An 18,795-nucleotide genomic window follows, 5' to 3' on the forward strand; every position below is an offset into this window, starting at 1 on the left:
AGAATTACCATATGACCCAGCAATCCCACTACTGGGCATATACCCAGAGAAAACCATAATTCAAAAAGACACTTGCACCCCAATGTTCATTGCAGCACTATTTACAATAGCCAGGTCATGGAAGTAACCTAAATGCCCATCGACCGACGAACGGATAAAGAAGATGTGGTACGTATATACAATGGAATATTACTCAGCCATAAAAAGGAACGAAAATGGGTCATTTGTAGAGACTGGATGGATCTAGAGAACACAAAAAAAGAAAATTACAGGCTAATATCACCAATGAATATAAATGCAAAAATCCTCAACAAAATATTAGCAAACTGATTTCAACAATACATGAAAAGGATCACAGAACATTTTTTTTAAACATGTACAATTGTAAGCCTAAGTATTTAAATTTAATTATTTATTTATTTATTTTTTGGCTGTGTTGGGTCTTCATTTGTGTGAGGGCTTTCGCTAGTTGTGGCAAGCGGGGGCCACTCTTCATCGCGGTGCGCAGGCCCCTCACCGTCGCAGCCTCTCTTGTTGCGGAGCACAGGCTCCAGACGTGCAGGCTCAGTAGTTGTGCCTCACGGGCCCAGTTGCTCCGCGGCATGTGGGATCTTCCCAGACCAGGGTTTGAACCCATATCCCCTGCATTGGCAGGCAGATTCTCCACCACTGTGCCACCAGGGAAGCCCCATTTTTAAAAAAATTAAAGTATAGTTGATTTACAATGTTGTGTTAGTTTCTGGTGTATAGCAAAGTGATTCAGTTATATACATACATACATACATATATATATATACATACACACACACACACATATATATATATATACATACACACACACATTCTTTTTCATATTCTTTACCATTATGGTTTATTACAGGGTATTGAATATAGTTCCCTGTGCTATAGAGTAGGACCTTGTTTATCTCTTTTATATATAGTAGTTTGTATCTGCTAATCCCAAATTCCTCATTTATCCCTCCACCACCTCCTTTCCCATTTGGTTACCGTAAGTTTGTTTTCTATGTCTGTGAGTCTGTTTCTGTTTTGTAACTAATTTCATTTGTGTCATATTTTAGATCCCACATATAAGTGATATCATATAGTATTTGTCTTTCTCATTCGTCCATTGGTACGATTTATTGCAGAGAATGTTTTGCCTATATTCTCTTCTAGGAGTCTTATGATGTCATGGCTTATATTTAAGTGTTTAAGCCATTTTGAGTTTATTTTTTGTATGGTTTGAGGATTTCTTCTAACTTCATTGATTTACATGCAGCTGTTCAGCTTTCCCAACACCACTTGCTGAAAAGACCATCTTTTCTCCATTATATATGCTTGCTGCTTTGTCAAAGAGCAGTTGACCATAGGTGTGTGGGTTTATTTCTGGGCTCTGTATTCTCTTCCATTGATCCATATGTCTGTTTTGGGGCCAATACGACACTGTTTTGATTACTGTAGCTTTGTAGTATTGTCTGAAGTCTGGGAGGGCTATGCCTCCAGCTTTTTCTGTTTCCTCAGGATTTCTTTGGCAATTCTGGGTCTTTTATGGTCTGATATAAATTTTAGGATTATCACCTTTTTTTTTTAAACACAAAAATGTAAACATACCATTTGAATTGTCAAAAAACTAACAGAATTCATCAAAGAATTCAGTAAAGTTGCAGGATACAAAATTAATAATATAGAAACTTGTTGCATCTCTATATCCTAACAACAAGCTATCAGAAATAGAAATTAAGAAAACAATCCCATTTACAATTGCGTCGTAAGGAAAAAAGTACCTAGGAATACATCTACCCAAGCAGGTAAAGACCTATTTGGAAAACTATAAAACATTGATGTAAGAAACTGAAGGACTCTCACCTTCTAATATGGCCTACACTCTGTCTGTGAAGTGTGTTTCTCCCAGTGCCACTCTTGCCTTTTGAGATGGACTGTATTCTGTCTATGGAATATGTATCTCTCTAAATAAATCACTTCTTACCTATCACTTTGCCCCTCACTGACTTCCTTCTGTACTGAGACATAAAGAAGCTGAGCTTCATTAAGCCCTAAGACCAGCTGGTGAGCCACAAAGGGACAGCAATAAACTAGACCAACTCCTGCTCATCATTGACACTGTGGGAGACACCTTCTGCAGCATTTCTTTGTGACAACTTTTTGGGCACTAACACATGGCTGGGAGACTACCTTGGAAGGGATAGCACCTAAAATCGAACTAAGGCCCCCATCCAGGTGGAGGATGGTAACTTCAGGCTGAGCACAAGATTCCTGGAACACTGCCCTTTTACCTCACCACCAACCAATCAGAAGAAAGTCATACACTCTGCAGCTCTCATCCCAAATTTTGCCTATTAAAAACTTCTCCCTGAAAACCACTGGGGAGTTCAGGGTTTTTGAGCATGAGCTACCCATTCTCCTTCCTTGGCCCTGCAATAAGCCTTTCTCTCCTCCGAAAAAAAAAGGAAACTGAAGATGACACAAACAAATAAAAAGATATACCATCCTCATGGATTGGAATAATTAATATTGTTAAAATGACCATACTACCCAAGGCAATCTACAGATTCAATGCAATCCCTATGAAAATACTAATGGCATTTTTCCAGAGCTAGATAGAACAACTAATTCTAAAATTTGTATGGAAATACCAAAGACTCCAAATAGTGAAAACAATCTTGAGAAAAAAGAACAAGGCTGTAAGTATTACACTCCCTGAATTCAAACTATACCACAAAGCTTAGCAATCAAAAAGTATGGTACTAGCATGAAAACAGACACATAGATAAATGGAACAGAATAGAGAGCCCAGAAATGAACCCACACTTATATGGTCAATTAACCTATGACAAAGGAGCCAAGAATATACAATGGGGAAAAGACAGCCTCCTCAATAAATGGTGTTGTGAAAACTAGACAGCTACATTCAAAAGAATCAAAATGGACTACTTTCTCATACCAAATACAAAAATAAACTCAAAATGGATTAAAGACTTAAATGTAAGACCCCAAACCATAAAACTCCTAGAAGAAAACACAGGCAGTTCACTCTTTGACATTGGTCTCAGCAGTAATTTTTTGCTGTGTCTCCTCAGGCAAGGGAATCAAAAGCAAAAACAAACAAATGGAACTACATTCATCTAAAAAGCTTTACATAGCAAAGGAAACTATCAACAAAACAGAAAGGCTGTCTACTGAATGGGAGACGATATTTCCAAACAATATACCTGATAAGGGGTTAATACACAAAATATACAAAGAACCCATAAAACTCAACATCAAAAAAGCAAACAACCTGATTAAAAATTGGCAGAGGACCTGAATAGATATTTCTCCAAAGAAGACATACAGATTGCCAACAGATACATGAAAACATGTTCAACATCACTAATCATCAGGGAAATGCACATCAAAACCACAATGAGATATTACCTTATACCTGTCAGAATGTCTATTATCAAAAAGACAACAAATAAGTGTTTACTAGGATGAGGAGGAAAGGGAACCCTGGTCCACTGCTGGTAGGACAGTAAATCGGTACAGCCACTATGGAAAATGGTATGGGGAATTCCTAAAAAAAAAATTAAAAATAGATCTACCCTATGACTCAGCAATTCTACTTTTGTGTATTTTTCCAAGTAAAACAAAAACACTAATTCATAAAGATATATGTACCCTTATGGTCATCGCAGCACTACTTACAATAGCCAAGACATGGAAGTAACCTGTTTCCATCAACAGATGAACTGAAAAAGAAGATGTGGTATAACAAAATGTAAATACTCAACAATAAAAAAGCATGAAATTCTGCCATTTGTAACAACGTGGATGGACCTAGAGGGTATTATGCTTAGTGAAATAAATCAGACAAAGACATATTCTACATTATCACTTATATTGGAATCTATAAAACAAAACAAATGAATAAAAATAACAAAACAGAAACAGATTCATAGATACAGAGAACAAACCGGTAATTTCCAGGGGCATGTATGTAGGTGGTTCAGTGAAATGGGTGAGAGAGATGAAGCGGTACAAACTTCCAATTACAAAATAAATGAGTTATGGGGATGAAATGAAAAGCATGAGGAATATAGTCAATAATATTAAAATAACTTTGTATGGTGACAGATACTAACCAGACTTGTCATGTTATTCATTTTATAGTGTATAGAAATATCAAATCACTATGTTGTACACTGGAACTTATAGTGTTGTAGGTCAATTATACTTCAATAAAAAATAATAAATTTTTTATAAAATCCATGTCTTTATTGACATTTATGTTAAGTTTTGAGAAGAATAGATGATATATGTATGATCATTTAGCTATGTTTAACCTTTTTGCTTTTATTATGAGGATAGTTCAATCAACTGAAAATTAAGTACAAGGGTAAGGTTTATAAATTGTATTTAAAATTCAAATCTTTTAAAATATTCTGTTCAATAAAACATAATTAATATCAAAATAGTAAAAATTTTAAATTTTTTAAATTAAAAAAGAAGTCATGGTAAATCTTCCCATGACTGAAATTCAAGGAATCTTCCTGTTCGGGCAGTTTTCTTCCAAGTAGTGATTCAGGGATCCAGGCTCCTTCTGTATTAAAAATGTGGCTCCCAAGGTTGCCCTGGGAGTCATCTCCCTTCCCATCAGCTGGGAGGGTTCAAGGGCATAGAGGATAACGGAAGGAAGTTTTAATGGGCCAGGCCTGGAGGTGCTACATATCACTTTTGACCACATGCCACTTGGCATACCTAAGTGTAAGGGAGGTGTGGAAATATAGTTCAGGTCTGTGTCTAGGAGGAGAAGAAAGCAGGTTTGGTAAACAACTAGCCAATCACTGCCACTGTAATTAAATAAGTCGGTCCCTGTTAGATATCTATAAATAAAGAGTTCAGAGTAAAATCATTCACTCCTGTATATTTGTTTATAAAATCTGGAAACTATTTGTTTCAGAGAATTTCCAAAGTCTCCAGCTATGACAAAACCATTCCCTATTCTTGTGAGCTGCCTTTTATTTCTCCAAGGAAAGAAAGGAAAAACTTAAACTTGATTTTTATAAAAATCCATTTGTATTTAAACTGCTTTGCAATTTTACCAAACCCACTTCCTTCTTCTCCTAGACACACAACTAATAAAATGTTTGCATAAAAGCTGTAGTTTTGACTTGATTACAAAACCTGCCAGAGTTGCCCCCAAAGGTGTGGATTTCCAAACAGCGTGGCTGTCAACACTGCAAAATGCATTTCTGAGGGTCTGAAATCTTACCATGTAGAAAGGAATGAATTTTTCAAAATTTCCAAATTCTAAGATAGGCCTAGATGAAGCCTGGTGTTTCCACTCAGATTGTCTTACCATAATGTTTGTTTTCTAATTTAATACTGGTTAAGACTATAAGCTCCAGAAGGAGTTTTAGTCCATTGGTGAGAGGGGTAGAAAGGTGATAATAGGAAAAAAGTAACATTTACTGAGGCTAATTTGTCAGGACTGAGCTAGGCACTGTGCCCATACACTTGACCTCCTTTAATCCTCACATCAACACTGCAAGGAAGGTAGTGTGATCCCAGTTTTATCGGTGAGGACCCTTTGTCTCTGGGAGGCTAACTAGCTCACCTGTGGTTCCAAGCCAGCAAAGGACAAAGCTTGGATGTGAGCTGAGGTGTGTCTGTCACCAAAGCCCACACTCTTGACTAGAGAAGACTGGGAAAAAGAATGAAAATGAAGAACTTGGGAAATGAGCTAGAGACCAACACTAAGGAGCTTTGGAATTTGATTCCTCAGTCTTTTCTTTCCTAAGAAATCCCTGGAGGTGATTAATTCCTTTGTATCTCTGTTAGCCACTAGCTCTGTAGAAAGACTGAAGGCACATGCAAGGTTAGAACTTCAGATCCTAGTACTAGCCCTCTGATATTTCTGGTCACTCACTGAAATCACCTTGCAGGGAGTTTTTCCAAACCAGTTGTCTGCGGGTGCAATCAAGTTCTAACCCAGATCCTGACTGAGAAGGTTTGGCTGCCCTGATCACACCTCCATGGGAAAAATGAAACTGACAGATTAAGGGAGCAATTCCAAGAATAATTTTGGCACTCAAGACTGAAAAACAATTTTCCTTTTTATTTGGGCAGGAAAATGCCTCAAGGACAGTAAAAGCCTGCAGGAGAAGCCAGCTGAGAGCCCTTTTTTCTCTTCCCCTCTGCCAAGGCTCATGTCTGTAAAACAGATGAACTATTTGCTACCTTCCTGGGTTTTTACTCAGTTGTTTATAGCAGACCTGGCAATATGTGCATCATCAAAGTAAAATATGAAGCCAAATAGCAAGATTTCAGAGTGGAAGAAATAAGCAGTCTTTACGAACACATGAATTAAACTAAAATTCCAACTTCAACTATAATGTAAGTTTTTTGAACCCTAAGAATTATATTTTACAATATTGAATATAATTTTTGCAAAAGCACACCTTTCGAATCTACTTGGGTTAACACTATTTTCAAATTACCTTTTTCACAGCCATTGCATAGAGTACAAAGGAGATAAAGGAACAACTGTGCTAAAATGTATTCCCTGTAAATTGGTACAGTCTATGTGAAATCTTGGTGAAGGATACATTGACAACATTTATCAAAATTACAATACAAAATTACAAACTTTTTGACTCAGAAATTTCACATCCAGGAATTTATATTGTAGAAATACTTGCATAGGTACTGATATATGAACATGGTTATTCTGCACCATAGTTTATATAAAGGCAAAAGAATGGAAACAACCTAAGTTTCAGCAGAGGACTAACTAAGTAAATCACAGTACATGTATACAATGGAATAGCATGCAGCCACTGGAATGAATAAGGAAACTAACATTTAATGTGCTGATACTTAATGAGATCCAGGATATATTATTAAACAAAAAAAAGCCAAATGCAGAACAGTGTGGTAAGTATAGACAAAAGTCAACTTGTATGGGGATAGGGGGATATATATGTTTTTGCTTTATATGCAGGAACTATCTCTAGAAAGATAAAGAGAAATTTGTAAAAGTTACTTCAGAGAACTGGTAGCTGGTGAGGAGACTTCTCACTGTATGCTCTCTGTACCTTTGAGTTTTGAACTATATTAGCAATTTAACAGGATAATTTTTTAATAGAAAAGATTGAGAATTAAAAACCACATAACAAAATAAGCATAACCAATCGTTTCTTTAATAGTATCTTTTTTTTTCCTTTAAAGAAAAAATAAATAACAAGAATTGTGGAGTTATACATCACACCCTAACACCTGGACATTTTAAAGCTCTCTTTACAATAACTTAGAATCAAAGAAAAATCCAAGCCCAAACTTCAAAATGTACAGAAGATAAATATAATAAAATGTCTAGATATTTACATGGTGTCAAAGTGACTCTCCCCAGATTTCTTGTTTGATTCCAAGGAGCAAAAGTGTAACTATTTGGTGGAGAAACTAGATAACACCTTGACTGCGTGATCGAAATTAATATCACCAATCAGAGGCAGACAGACCTTGTGACACCATGAAAAAGACACAGATCACTTATGGGAATGTAAAACCAGAATCTAATCATGAGGCAACCCAAACTGAAGAACATTCTAATAACTGACCTGTATTCTTTAAAATATGTCAAAGTGGGAATTGCCTGGTGGTCCGGTGGTTAGGACTCCATGCTTTCACTGCCAGGGGCCCAGGTTCAATCTTTGGTTGGGGAACTAAAATCCCACAAGACCCATGGCACGGCCAAAAAAAAAAAAAAAAACAAAGGCAATGTTATGAAAGACAAAGAAAAGCTAAGGACTGTTCCACATTAAAAGAGACTAAACAGACATAACTAAATTCAATGTGTCATCCTAGACCAGGTCCTGCACTAATGGGAAAAATAATATTGTAAAGGATATTATTGGGACATTTCACAAAATTGGTATACGGATAAAAGTAATGTACCAATGGTTATATAGAAATATATTCTAAAGAAGTACCTGTAATTATAGTAAAAGAGTGTGGTGTGTGCAACTTATGAATGGTTCATAAAAATATTATGCATAATCATGTGTGTATAGCTATAGATAGTGAATTATAAAGCAAATATGGCAAAATGTTAAAAGTTGATGGATTCATTGTGAATGTACTGATTGCCACTGATTTGTTCACATTAAGATAGTTAATTTTTTAAAATATTTTATTTTTATTTATTTATTTATATTTATTTATTTAATATTTTATTTATTTATTTCTATTTAATATTTTATTTATTTTATTAAGACCCTGGCTGTACCGGGTCTTAGTTGCGGCATGTGGGATGTAGTTCCCTGACCAGGGATCGAACCCAGGCCTCCTGCATTGGGAGCACAGAGTCTTAGCCACTGGACCACCAGGGCAGTCCCAAGATGGTTAATTTTGTATTTTGTGAATTTCACCTCAATGAAAAAACTGATGGATTGAGTAAAGGATATAAAAGTGTATCCAAGATTTCTCTGTACTATTCTTGCAACTTTTCTATAAGTTTGAAGTTATTTCAAAGAAAGAGTTAAATGAAACCTCTATGTAGTTAGTCTTAGGAGGATGGAAACCATAGTCGTGGTTCAGCATAGAGAATTTGGAAATTAAATCGGTTAAAGAGATGTTAAAGGACTGAAAAAAGGAAAGGGACACTGAGGTAATTCCAAGGTAAAGCCTGCAGGTAGCATCTGCCACGTTCTAGGAAGGGGTCCACAGAGCTGAGACTCAGGCCTCTGAGGGGTAGAGTGGGGCTGCTTCAGGAAGCCTGGAAAAGAATCTGGAGGCTGAAACCCATCTGCTGCCGCTGCTGTTGCCACCAGGGTGACGAGGCATGCTGGCCTAAGCTGAGCTTAAGGTCTTCTAAACTTTTCTGGTCCATATGCAGAATAATGGTCCAAACCAGTGCTGTGGTCCCCACTGGGAAGTGGCCCAGTTTCTCTTTATTCATCTTCATAGTGGGTCAGAAGTGGATTCACATGAGAGTAATGGAATACAGTATGGACACTATTTCCCCCAGGAAAGGGCTTGGACCTGATGCGGACTTGGGTGTAGGCAACAAACTTGGGTCTTCCATGATCTCCATGGTGTGACTTCAGGAAGACAGTCAACATGCTCACTCCAACCTCAGAGAGCCCTCCCAGTCATGGGCACCACTTGACATAGGCCACCTCAGCTGTGGCCCAGAAATCCAGGCCTCAGCTGCCATTGCCATTTTCTACCAGGATCCAGCAAGTGCTATTTTAGTGTTGACTTTTATTATTTTATTCATGAGAAAACAATGACCCAGAGAAGTAATTTGCCAGCATTGGAACTCTTATTAAAAACTGGGAAAGGGGTATATGCAAAAGGAGACTCATTTTCACCTTTGCCCTTAGGGAACTTGAAGAAAGATAATCTGAAATGGGGAGATGGTGATATTGAAGATAGAGATTCAATGGAGGGGTTCTGAGTAGCAACGTCCTGCTTTGCCACCTCTAAGCCATTCAATCTCCCCTACATAGGAGAGGCTTCAGATGCCCAGAGTAGTTTGCTTCTTGAGGGTTGAGCTGCTGACACACCTCACGCTGAGAAGTGGGATCAGGGCATCCCCAGGTCTTCCCTTGGGCTACCCCAAGAAGCCAGCACTTCCTGAGGGCTTATTATATCACTGGCACTTGTCTACCCACACATTTTTTATGCATTAGCTCATCCCAAAAACCCTTTGGGGTGGCTATTATTATCTCCATTTTACAGATAAGGAAACTGAGGCACAGAGAGGTCAAGTAATTTACCCAATGTCACACAGCTAATGAGTAGCAGAGCTTTGAATTTGGGCAGTCTGGCTCCAGGCTGTGCTCCTAAACACTCAGGTGAAGAGGTTCAGTCCTACCAACCTCAACGGGGGCTCAACTCAAGCACCCAGCAACCACCTCATGTGCTGGTCACTGTCATAGGCTGATATAATGGCCCCCAATGATATCCATGTCTTAATGTCCAGAACCTGTGAATGTCACCTTACATGGCAAAAGGGACTTTGCAGATGTGACTAAAATAGAAGACTTTGAAAGGCAAACACTATCCTGGATCATCCAGATGGGTCTGAACATAGTCAGGTGTCCCTATCAGAGGCGGGCAGAAGGGGATTTGAGTACAAAATAGCAAGTAGGAGACCTGAGGATGGAAACAAGAGGTTGGATCGATTTGAGGAGGGAGCCAGGAGTCAAGGAATGCAGGCAGCCTCCAGAAATTAGAAAAGTTACATTCTCCCCTACATCCCTAGAAAGAGCCAGACCTGCTAATACCTTGTGTCTGGCTCAGTCAAATTGATTTTGGACTTTTGACTTCCAGGAAGTGGAAGAGAACAAATGTGTGTTGTTTTAAGCATGTGGTCATTTGTTGCAGTAGCAATAGGAAACTAATAGTCGCCAACTCTGAGGGGGCCTCATTTCAGGGGTCATGGCATTGGGGCAGGGACTGCAGGCAGTCCTGCCTCCCTCCCCCCCTCCCCCCACCCCAATCAGTCACCTGTCAAATCAACTGTCAGCTGCTCTCATGCCTTCATTCACCTATTTATTGAGTGCCTCTTAGGGTCGAGGCGCCACTGTAAGTCCCGGGCTTATAATAAGCAGTAAACAAGACAGAAATGCCATCTCAGGGCTTCCTTTCCAATGAAGGAGAAACACACACACACGCATACACAAGTGAAGAAACAAATACTCTGAAGACAGCCATCTGTTGAGCTTAGGCCTCAGTCATCTCTCATCTGGGTAACCTCACAGGCTTCTAGCTGCCTCCTCGTGGAAGAAATACTCGTCTGGTTCCTATTTGTGTCAGATCCCATGTGATGCACCTTCATTCTTTCAGTCCCCTCACCACACCAATGCATTCAGCCCACCACAGAGGAATTTTCTTAAATGGTCCACATGCCTGAGGGATCAAGACCAAACTCCTGAACGTTGCTGAAAAGATCCTTCACCCTTTGGACCCTGCGTTCCACTCCAGCCTCTTCCCACCCTCCCCTTGCCCTGCCTGACTTTGCCCTCCAGCCTAGCTGACCCAATGGTGTTCTTAGCTAGGCTAAGACCCCTCTCTAGGCCTTTGCCTGTCTACTTCCTGCCTGGGATGCCCTTCCCCATTCCCTTTCCAGAAAGACTTTTTTGGGCCCCCAAGTCTGGGATGGTTTTTTTTTTTTTTTTTTTTTTAAATTTTAGGTGTTTATTAGATATTTAAGTATGGAGCTCAAGTAGATAAGTAATCCTTGAGCTCAGAAGAAATGTTTAGACTCTTAAAATATAAATTTGGAAACCACTGGCTTATTTTAAAAATATACAGATTCTTACATTACATATAGGTGAGAGGAAAAAAATTTTAAGAGTGGATTGAAGAATTCAACAAGAAGAGTGCACTAGAATGAATTCCAACAGACCAATATTTGAATAAAGTACTCTAACATGATACTTGAGTTCAATATATCAACAATCATAATCAAAAAATCATCTTGGGGCTTCCCTGGTGGCGAAGTGGTTGAGAGTCTGCCTGCCGATGCAGGGGACACGGGTTCGTGCCCCGGTCTGGGAAGATCCCACATGCCGCGGAGCGGCTCGGCCCGTGAGGCATGGCCACTGAGCCTGCGCATCCGGAGCCTGTGTTCCGCAACGGGAGAGGCCACAACGAGAGGCCCACGTCCCGCAAAAAAAATAAAAAAATAAAATCATCTTGTTTCACCTGTAAGCTTTCAGGTGGGCAAAATATTTTTATTCATGTTTTTTATATAAGGTAATAAAAATCTACATAGATGCCTGGGATGGTTTTTCATGGTACTTGGGGAATATCCCAAACATAGCACCTACCATACAGTAATATGTTTACATGTCATTTTCCCTCACTGATCTTCAAGCTCCGTGGGAATAGGACTGACCACTTTATACATCTTGGAATTGTTAGTGTACCTTAAAAATCTCCAGGCATGCAGTAAGCCTTCATAAATATTTTCTGAATTAGCCATTGTGAGCGTGGACGTTTTACAAAATAACCATAAGAGTGAAGAGAAAGAAGTCATTCATGAGGGTTAGGTGTCCCTTTTGGAGAATGTTGAAATTTCAGACACGCTTCATGGAAAGGCCAGGGCTTGGCAGGGCTTTTACATGCTGGCAAACTGGAGCCTGGTTTTTGGAGATGAAGGTGCACTTAGGAGGCTGGGGAGGAGGCTGAGGGGAGGAAGCTTAAACAGGGTGACCAGTGGCTTTAAGCAGGAAAGTTTCAAGAAAACAGAAAGGTTTTTTAAAACCACCTTGGTGAGGTGCATGGGCCTTAATTATTAAGGTGTCAGAAAACTGTTGAAGGTATGTAACTGGCTGGGCTTCTTTGGTGTACTGGACAGGTTATTACAGAAGTAGATCATTCTCCAGAGACATGTTAAAAGAGACACTTCTAAATACAATGGCTCTTCCTTTATTTGAGCCAGGCTGCTTTAAAATGGCTCAGGCTGCCCAGCGGAGGAAGAAGGACCCAGAGAGCTGGCAGAGAAGGGTTGGCCTAGGGCTAGGAGGCAGTTGAGCCCCCAGGAAGCCACGATGCTGGAGGTGAATATACAAAGAGCTCCAAGATTCTGTGCTCTTGTAGGCTCTCTTAAATTCTGAAGGGGGATGAGCATCTTCATTGTGTGCCTAAAGTTTGTTTACTCCCTGGGGCTGGTTCTTTGATTGCTGTGCTTCAGAATATTTGCTTAAAAATGAGATACAATGGGACAGTATTTACACAGAACCCCAGGTGGGCTGGTGTAAATTCTGGACCAAAATTGGAGGAGGACTGACCTTCAACTCTTCTGGGAATCTCTACAGCAATTTAATGGACTACAGAGCTTATTCAGAAGATAGACTGGGTGAGACCTGAATATTAGTATTCTCTTTTAACTATTTTTTTAGGCTGAGAGGGGATAGGGGAGGATGACGTTTCTCTTTCGCACTACTAAAGGAAAATAAAAATGGAGTTCTAAGGGAGTTCTCTGAAATGGAGCTGGGAGGCCAGTGAGGAAGTGTGACCTATGCATGTCTCAGCATGGATGGAATCTTAATGCAGGCATCCGAAACATCTGCTCAATATTCTAGAATCTCAAGATACTTATTAAACCCTTACCCTAAAACAACTCATGACAGCCAATTCCTTAAGAACAAATATTCCCTTTCCTGCATCACAGTCAATACTAATTCTTGACAGACAACTTTAACAACCTTGTGGATTTTGCCTCGTAAGTTCCCAACTCTCTCTTCCCTGAATCACTTTTTCAGTTTTCCCCGAATCTGTATCTCCTTAATTACAATTCCTAAGACCCCCAAATAAAGTTCTCTGTTCTTTGCAGTCTTGATATTATTGTTTGACATTATATGGTGTCACAAGTGGGATCCAAAGTGACTCACCTCTACCTCCAGCACTGCTGTGAAGGTGAGTAAGGTGTTTATGGGACTCCCTTTTCCTCCGATGTTCTCCTTGGTGGCCTTGGGTCATGGGGGTAACTCCTTTTGGTTCCAAACCCACTGGTTTGTTAGAGGTTCTAAGTCTTTATTTGTGTGTCCTCTATTGCTGTCTTTATTTAGGAAGGGAATCCTTCATCTTGGTCAGTATTCAGTTATGGGGAGTTTGGTTTCTAAGGGCAGTGCTGACAGGCAGCTGCCATTGGAGCTCGGCTCATGTTTAAAACTGATGGGCCCTCCTCTTGAAAATTTGTTGTGTTGGACTAAAATCAACCACGACTACTTGAAACTCTGTTGGCCCACATGGGGCTTATTTGAGAGTCCTAAATTAGTTTATTTGCACCCTCAATTGGAGAAAAGCTATAGAATAAAAGACAATAGGAACAGGAAGCATGTTTCGATTGGCATTTTCAGCCTCCAAATATAATACTAAATCCATAATTGCTTTCCTCAGAGAAACTTACACAATTATCTCAAAGGATTTCCAAGCTGGAAAAATCTTCCAAGTCTTCTGAGAACTCTCTACCTCTGGCTCTCTCTGCTCCTTCCCATTCTTCTGAATGTTTACTGCAGTGCTCTCTTCCTTTATATCTCTGAACTTTTTTTTCATAACATTAAGATTGATGCCCCACAGATGGCGAGCCATACTGCACCCCCCCACTCTGTAATGACAGCTCCTTTTAAAACCAGGTATAATGTAGTTGGATGGGTGGATCAACCTATCATTTAAGTTAAATCTTACAAATCTTGGCAAAAGTGGAAATGCAGTCCTATAAGCAGTTCAAATTCCACCCAATCCTTATCATCAACCCCCAAACCTCTCCTATTTATCTCAAAAGGCTTGTAATCTCTCTGGGAACTCTTAATGGAACCCTAGACCATCTCCAATTCCTAAGACTGAGAAAAGAAAAGAGAAAAGAGGCCCTTTTAAATTTATTTATTTAATTTATTTACTTTTGGCTGCATTGGGTCTTCATTGCTGCGCACGGGCTTTCTCTAGTTGCGGTGAGGGGGTCTACTCTTCATTGCGCTGTGCGGGTTTCTCAGTGCGGTGACTTCTCTTGTTGTGGAGCACGGGCTCTAGGCACACAGCCTCAGTAGTTGTGGTACATTGGCTTAGTTGCTCCGTGGCATGTGGGATCTTCCCGGACCAGGGTTCGAACCCGTGTCCCCTGCACTGGCAGGCGGATTCTTAACCACTGCACCACCAGGGAAGCCCAAGAGGCCCTTTTAAACACAAACTGTTAAAAGGACAATTTTGCCCAAACAGCTTCCTTAAAATTTCTTGTCAAGGGCAAGTACAGATCATAAAAATCTTTTTCACAAATAATAAAAGACTTTAGCCAACTGAGTGAGTAGATTTAATTTATTCTGTTATTTATAAACTAGTGAGTTTTGTATTGTAGCTAATTTATGACTAAAGTAAAGTGAAAATTATGAGCTCTCTGTGTCTATCTAAGTATGTTATAGTAATGCTATTTTTCTACCTTTGGATGATATTGTCAAAATTAATTTGTAAAAGAGCTCTATTTAATTGGCTTAAACAAACAACTACTTATATAAGAGTCTCAGAAATATAATAGAAACTAACCCAAAGAATTTCAGGTTCACATGATCTGGGAAAATATTTGGTATTAAAGCTAGCTTGTTTGTTGTTTTAATAATATGGACACATCTTTAGATTTATCAACATTAAGTATGATACTTTTATTGTACCTAGCTTTACTAAAAGCCAAATAAATTTATTTTATCTCTGTTACAAAATTTTTCAGCAAGAAAAATAACTTGTTAGGATGAAATTTTCATAAGTAAATTAAATATAAATGAGGTAAGAGTTTTTAGATAAACTCATTAAGAATAATTATGTTTTATGGTATGTCTACTTAAAATTAGTTTCTTAAATCTTTTTGCTAACATGATTCTTTAGAGCTTTGCTAAGATAAGTTAAATAATGGGAATTCATTGAATGTATAAATCATTTCCAAATAAGATAAAATACTGAAACATTAATTGCTAAACAAGTCTAAGTTTACCTAGTTTTGTCTTATTACAGAAAAACTAAAGATATTTGGGTTTATTAGAAGCATGTCTTGTACCACATTAAGAAAAAGAATGCTATGAGGAAATGTATGTTTCTAAAACTTATGAAATGTATTCATAAGTTTGCCAATCCAAAAAAAAAAAACTACTGGTAAACGAACAGTTCACAATTGCTTACTTCTTAGTTTTCACTAGAAATTAAGGTTTCTCGGGGTTAAGAATTCAAATTAATACATGTAATTAAAACTACTAAAATTAATAAGGAAAACATCTTTGTACGCAAGAAAATTTTTAGAAAGGCATAAGGAATGGACGTACATTTTGTTAAGGAAAAAGAAAGTGATTTTGTTCTAAAGTTGGTTATTTCTAAATGGGAAAGAAAACAAGGGACAAGTAGAATGGACATAGAAAGTTGTAAAAGGTTTGTTGTGAAAAAAGGAATCTTTAGAAAGGAAGTTTATTTGTGGTCAGGACTGTCTAAGATTGGAATGAATTAAGTAAACGAGTTTTAATATCAAAAATAAACTGGTGCAAAATTAAAATTTGGTTTATCTCTCTGCTAAACGGACAAAATTTTCTTAGATTATTGTAAACAATGGTTACAATTTCTTTACCTTTAATATAATCTACCTACAAAAACAAAAATTCTATATTTTGTAGCTAAGGGTTTTTACAACTATTTAACTTTCTGTATTCACCTATGTAGTCTTTGTCACTTTGATTAAAGTACTGTTTCACAATGACCTATGATCCAATTAGATCAAATGCTTTAACAACTTTTGATATTTTTGACCAACTTCCCCCAAATCAAATTCTAAATGAAGCCTTATTGCCCTGGAAATAACTTTGGGGTTCCCAGAGGGCCCCTCAAACACCTCAAAAGATTTATTTTTTCTCCTTATGAAAGAGAGACATTAAAGTAATTAAGCTTATTTGGTAAATTAAATTACATGAGAAGCACTGTCAAACAAGCAATAATAAACCTTTTAAAGTTATATTGTATTAAAGTTATAACATACAAAGTTATACTGTATGTTATTAATATATTAGAAAATATATGAAATTCCTAAAATTTAGATATATATGTCCTAGTATAATGTTATCACCATAATTCTAGTGATCTTAAAATGATGTGTGTCACAGAGATAACCAAATTTTTTTGTCAATTCTATTATAATGAATCAGATTTTAATACAAGAATAGTCTTGAATTACATAGGTGAATTAACGCATTGAATTACTGATGGCTTCCCAAGTTCAGAGATGGCAAATCTGTCTTAAACATAACCCAGGAAAACCTATTCATACATCTTTGGGACATTCTCCTCTCCCCTGGGGACCCTTTGAGATATGGCAAATGGACTTCATCCAATTGTCTCCCTCTCAAGGGTAAAACTATGTTCTGGTAATGATTTTCATGTTTTCTCACTGGGTAGAAGCATTTCCTTGTCACAGAGCTATAGCCACAGCAGCCCAACTTGGGGAATTCCTTCTGAAATACATAGTGACAGAGGCTCCTACTTTCAGGACAAATTTTACAGTCTGTCTGTAATATCTGGCCAGTAATGCAACAATTTCACTGTGCTTAGCATCCTCAGGCTTCTGCATTGGTAGAACATGCTGTTGGAATAATTAGAACTCAGCAAAATTAGTTGAATTATTTAAGCTTCCTTGGCTTAAAGCATTGGTTTTGGTTTTGCTTAATCTCATATCCACTTCCTCAGGAAAAATATACTATTACCATTTGAAATTGTTACTGGCAGGCCCATGCAACTAGATGAAGGAATATATGAACCTACTCTGATTAAAGAAGACCTTCTCACCTACTGCCGAGAATTAACTAAAGCCCTTGAAATACATGCAAAGCTCACAGAGCAGTCTTTTCACAGTGCATTCCCAGGAGATGAAGACCTACAACATCATGACCTTCAACTTAGTGACTATATCTACTGGAAATGATATCTTCACAAAGATGCCCTCCAACCTCACTGGAAGTGACCTTGCCAGGCATTGTTAACTAACCTTTGTGCCACTAAACTTAAGGACATTGACTCATGGATTCATGTTTCTCATTTAAAGAAGACACCTAGACTTAACTGGCTAGAGAACTGAAACTAAAATTAACCAGAAAAAGGCGGGGATAATGAAACAGATGACATCTGTTGTGGACAGCTTTCACAAGATTCAGGACCAGGCCTCTATAATCTTCCTTTTTATATGCCTTTTTCCACATATCAATGCTTTTGATTCAAACGTTTTTTCTCCTATGGGTACAGTCCTATGCTAATTTAAAAAGTGAATCCAGGGGTCAAGATGGCATGTGGGAAGACACTGAGTTAGCATCTCCCCACAACTAGGGCGCCTGCCGGCTGCTCGTGGGGGACGCTGACGCCCAAGCAAACAGGAGGAACCCCCAAGTGAACCAGTAGAACGTGGGGGTACAGAGGGGGGAGGAGAAGTGAAGGTCAGACAGGATCGGCACCCCTGAGTCCGGGGAGATCAGGAGAGGTAGGCAGGAGGGGCCCTCCAGGAGGAGCAACAGAGGAACAGAGGGAGGTCTCCCGGTCCACTAGGCCCGGGGAGCCTGCTGAGCTCCCAGGCCAGTACCCCACCTCCAAAGACCCCTCCAGGCCATGTGGGTCCTGGGGGCATAGGAGGGAGGCCAGGGATATCAGGAGAGGCAGGAGGGAGGGGCCCTCCTGGAGAAGCGGAGGGCGTTTGCTCACCCCCTCAGGCGAGGGAGCCTGCTGAGCACCCAGGCCAGTCCTCTGCCCTCCAAGGCCCACCCCACCAGCCACATTGGCCCTGAGGGCATAGGAAGGAGGCCAAGGGGAGAACAGGAGAGGCAGGTGGGAGGGGCCCTCCCAGACCCCAGACAGGAGGAGCAGGAGAGGAGAGGAGGGCATTTGCCCTGCCCACTCGAGCCCAGGAAGCCTGCTGGGCTCCCAGGTGAGGTCCCATGCCATCTGAGACCGGGGGTGGGGGGCACGCCTGGGCCCCTTCTGTTCCTTGAACCTAAGCCCCACCCCCCACAGCCCCCAGGGCCTTTTCCAGCCCTGGGGGTCCTGAGCATAGGCCCCACCCACCTCCCAAACCTCGCCCTTGCTTAGGCCCCGCCCTCCACAGCCAAGGGCTTTTCCGTTTTTTTTTTTCCCTCTTTTCCCTACTCCTCTTTTTTACTGTGGTGGTACTGTTGTACCTTCCAGTTGTTTCATCTATATTTTTATTTTTATATTCTTTCTAACATATCTGTTAGCTTCCTAGTCTAATTTTATTTTTTACTTTGTTATTGTTCT

The 18,795-nt window shown here is 39.4% G+C and overlaps 1 protein-coding gene across 1 annotated transcript in view; it reads right to left on the minus strand.

The window, feature by feature from the left end:
• Positions 1–1,243: 1,243 nt before the first annotated feature.
• Positions 1,244–18,795, minus strand: part of LOC114486568 (DNA-directed RNA polymerase II subunit RPB2-like) — a 104,279-nt gene continuing 86,727 nt past the window's right edge. The window contains exons 6-7 of the mRNA XM_055085954.1: positions 3,706–3,749; positions 1,244–1,553 (exon numbers count right to left, since the gene is read on the minus strand). Of these exons, the coding sequence (XP_054941929.1) occupies positions 1,492–1,553; positions 3,706–3,749 (106 nt within the window). The 3' untranslated portion in view covers positions 1,244–1,491. The remainder of the gene's footprint in view (positions 1,554–3,705; positions 3,750–18,795) is intronic.

This window comes from Physeter macrocephalus, chromosome 7, assembly GCF_002837175.3.
Source record: "Physeter macrocephalus isolate SW-GA chromosome 7, ASM283717v5, whole genome shotgun sequence".
NCBI classification, from domain to species: Eukaryota; Metazoa; Chordata; class Mammalia; order Artiodactyla; family Physeteridae; genus Physeter; species Physeter macrocephalus.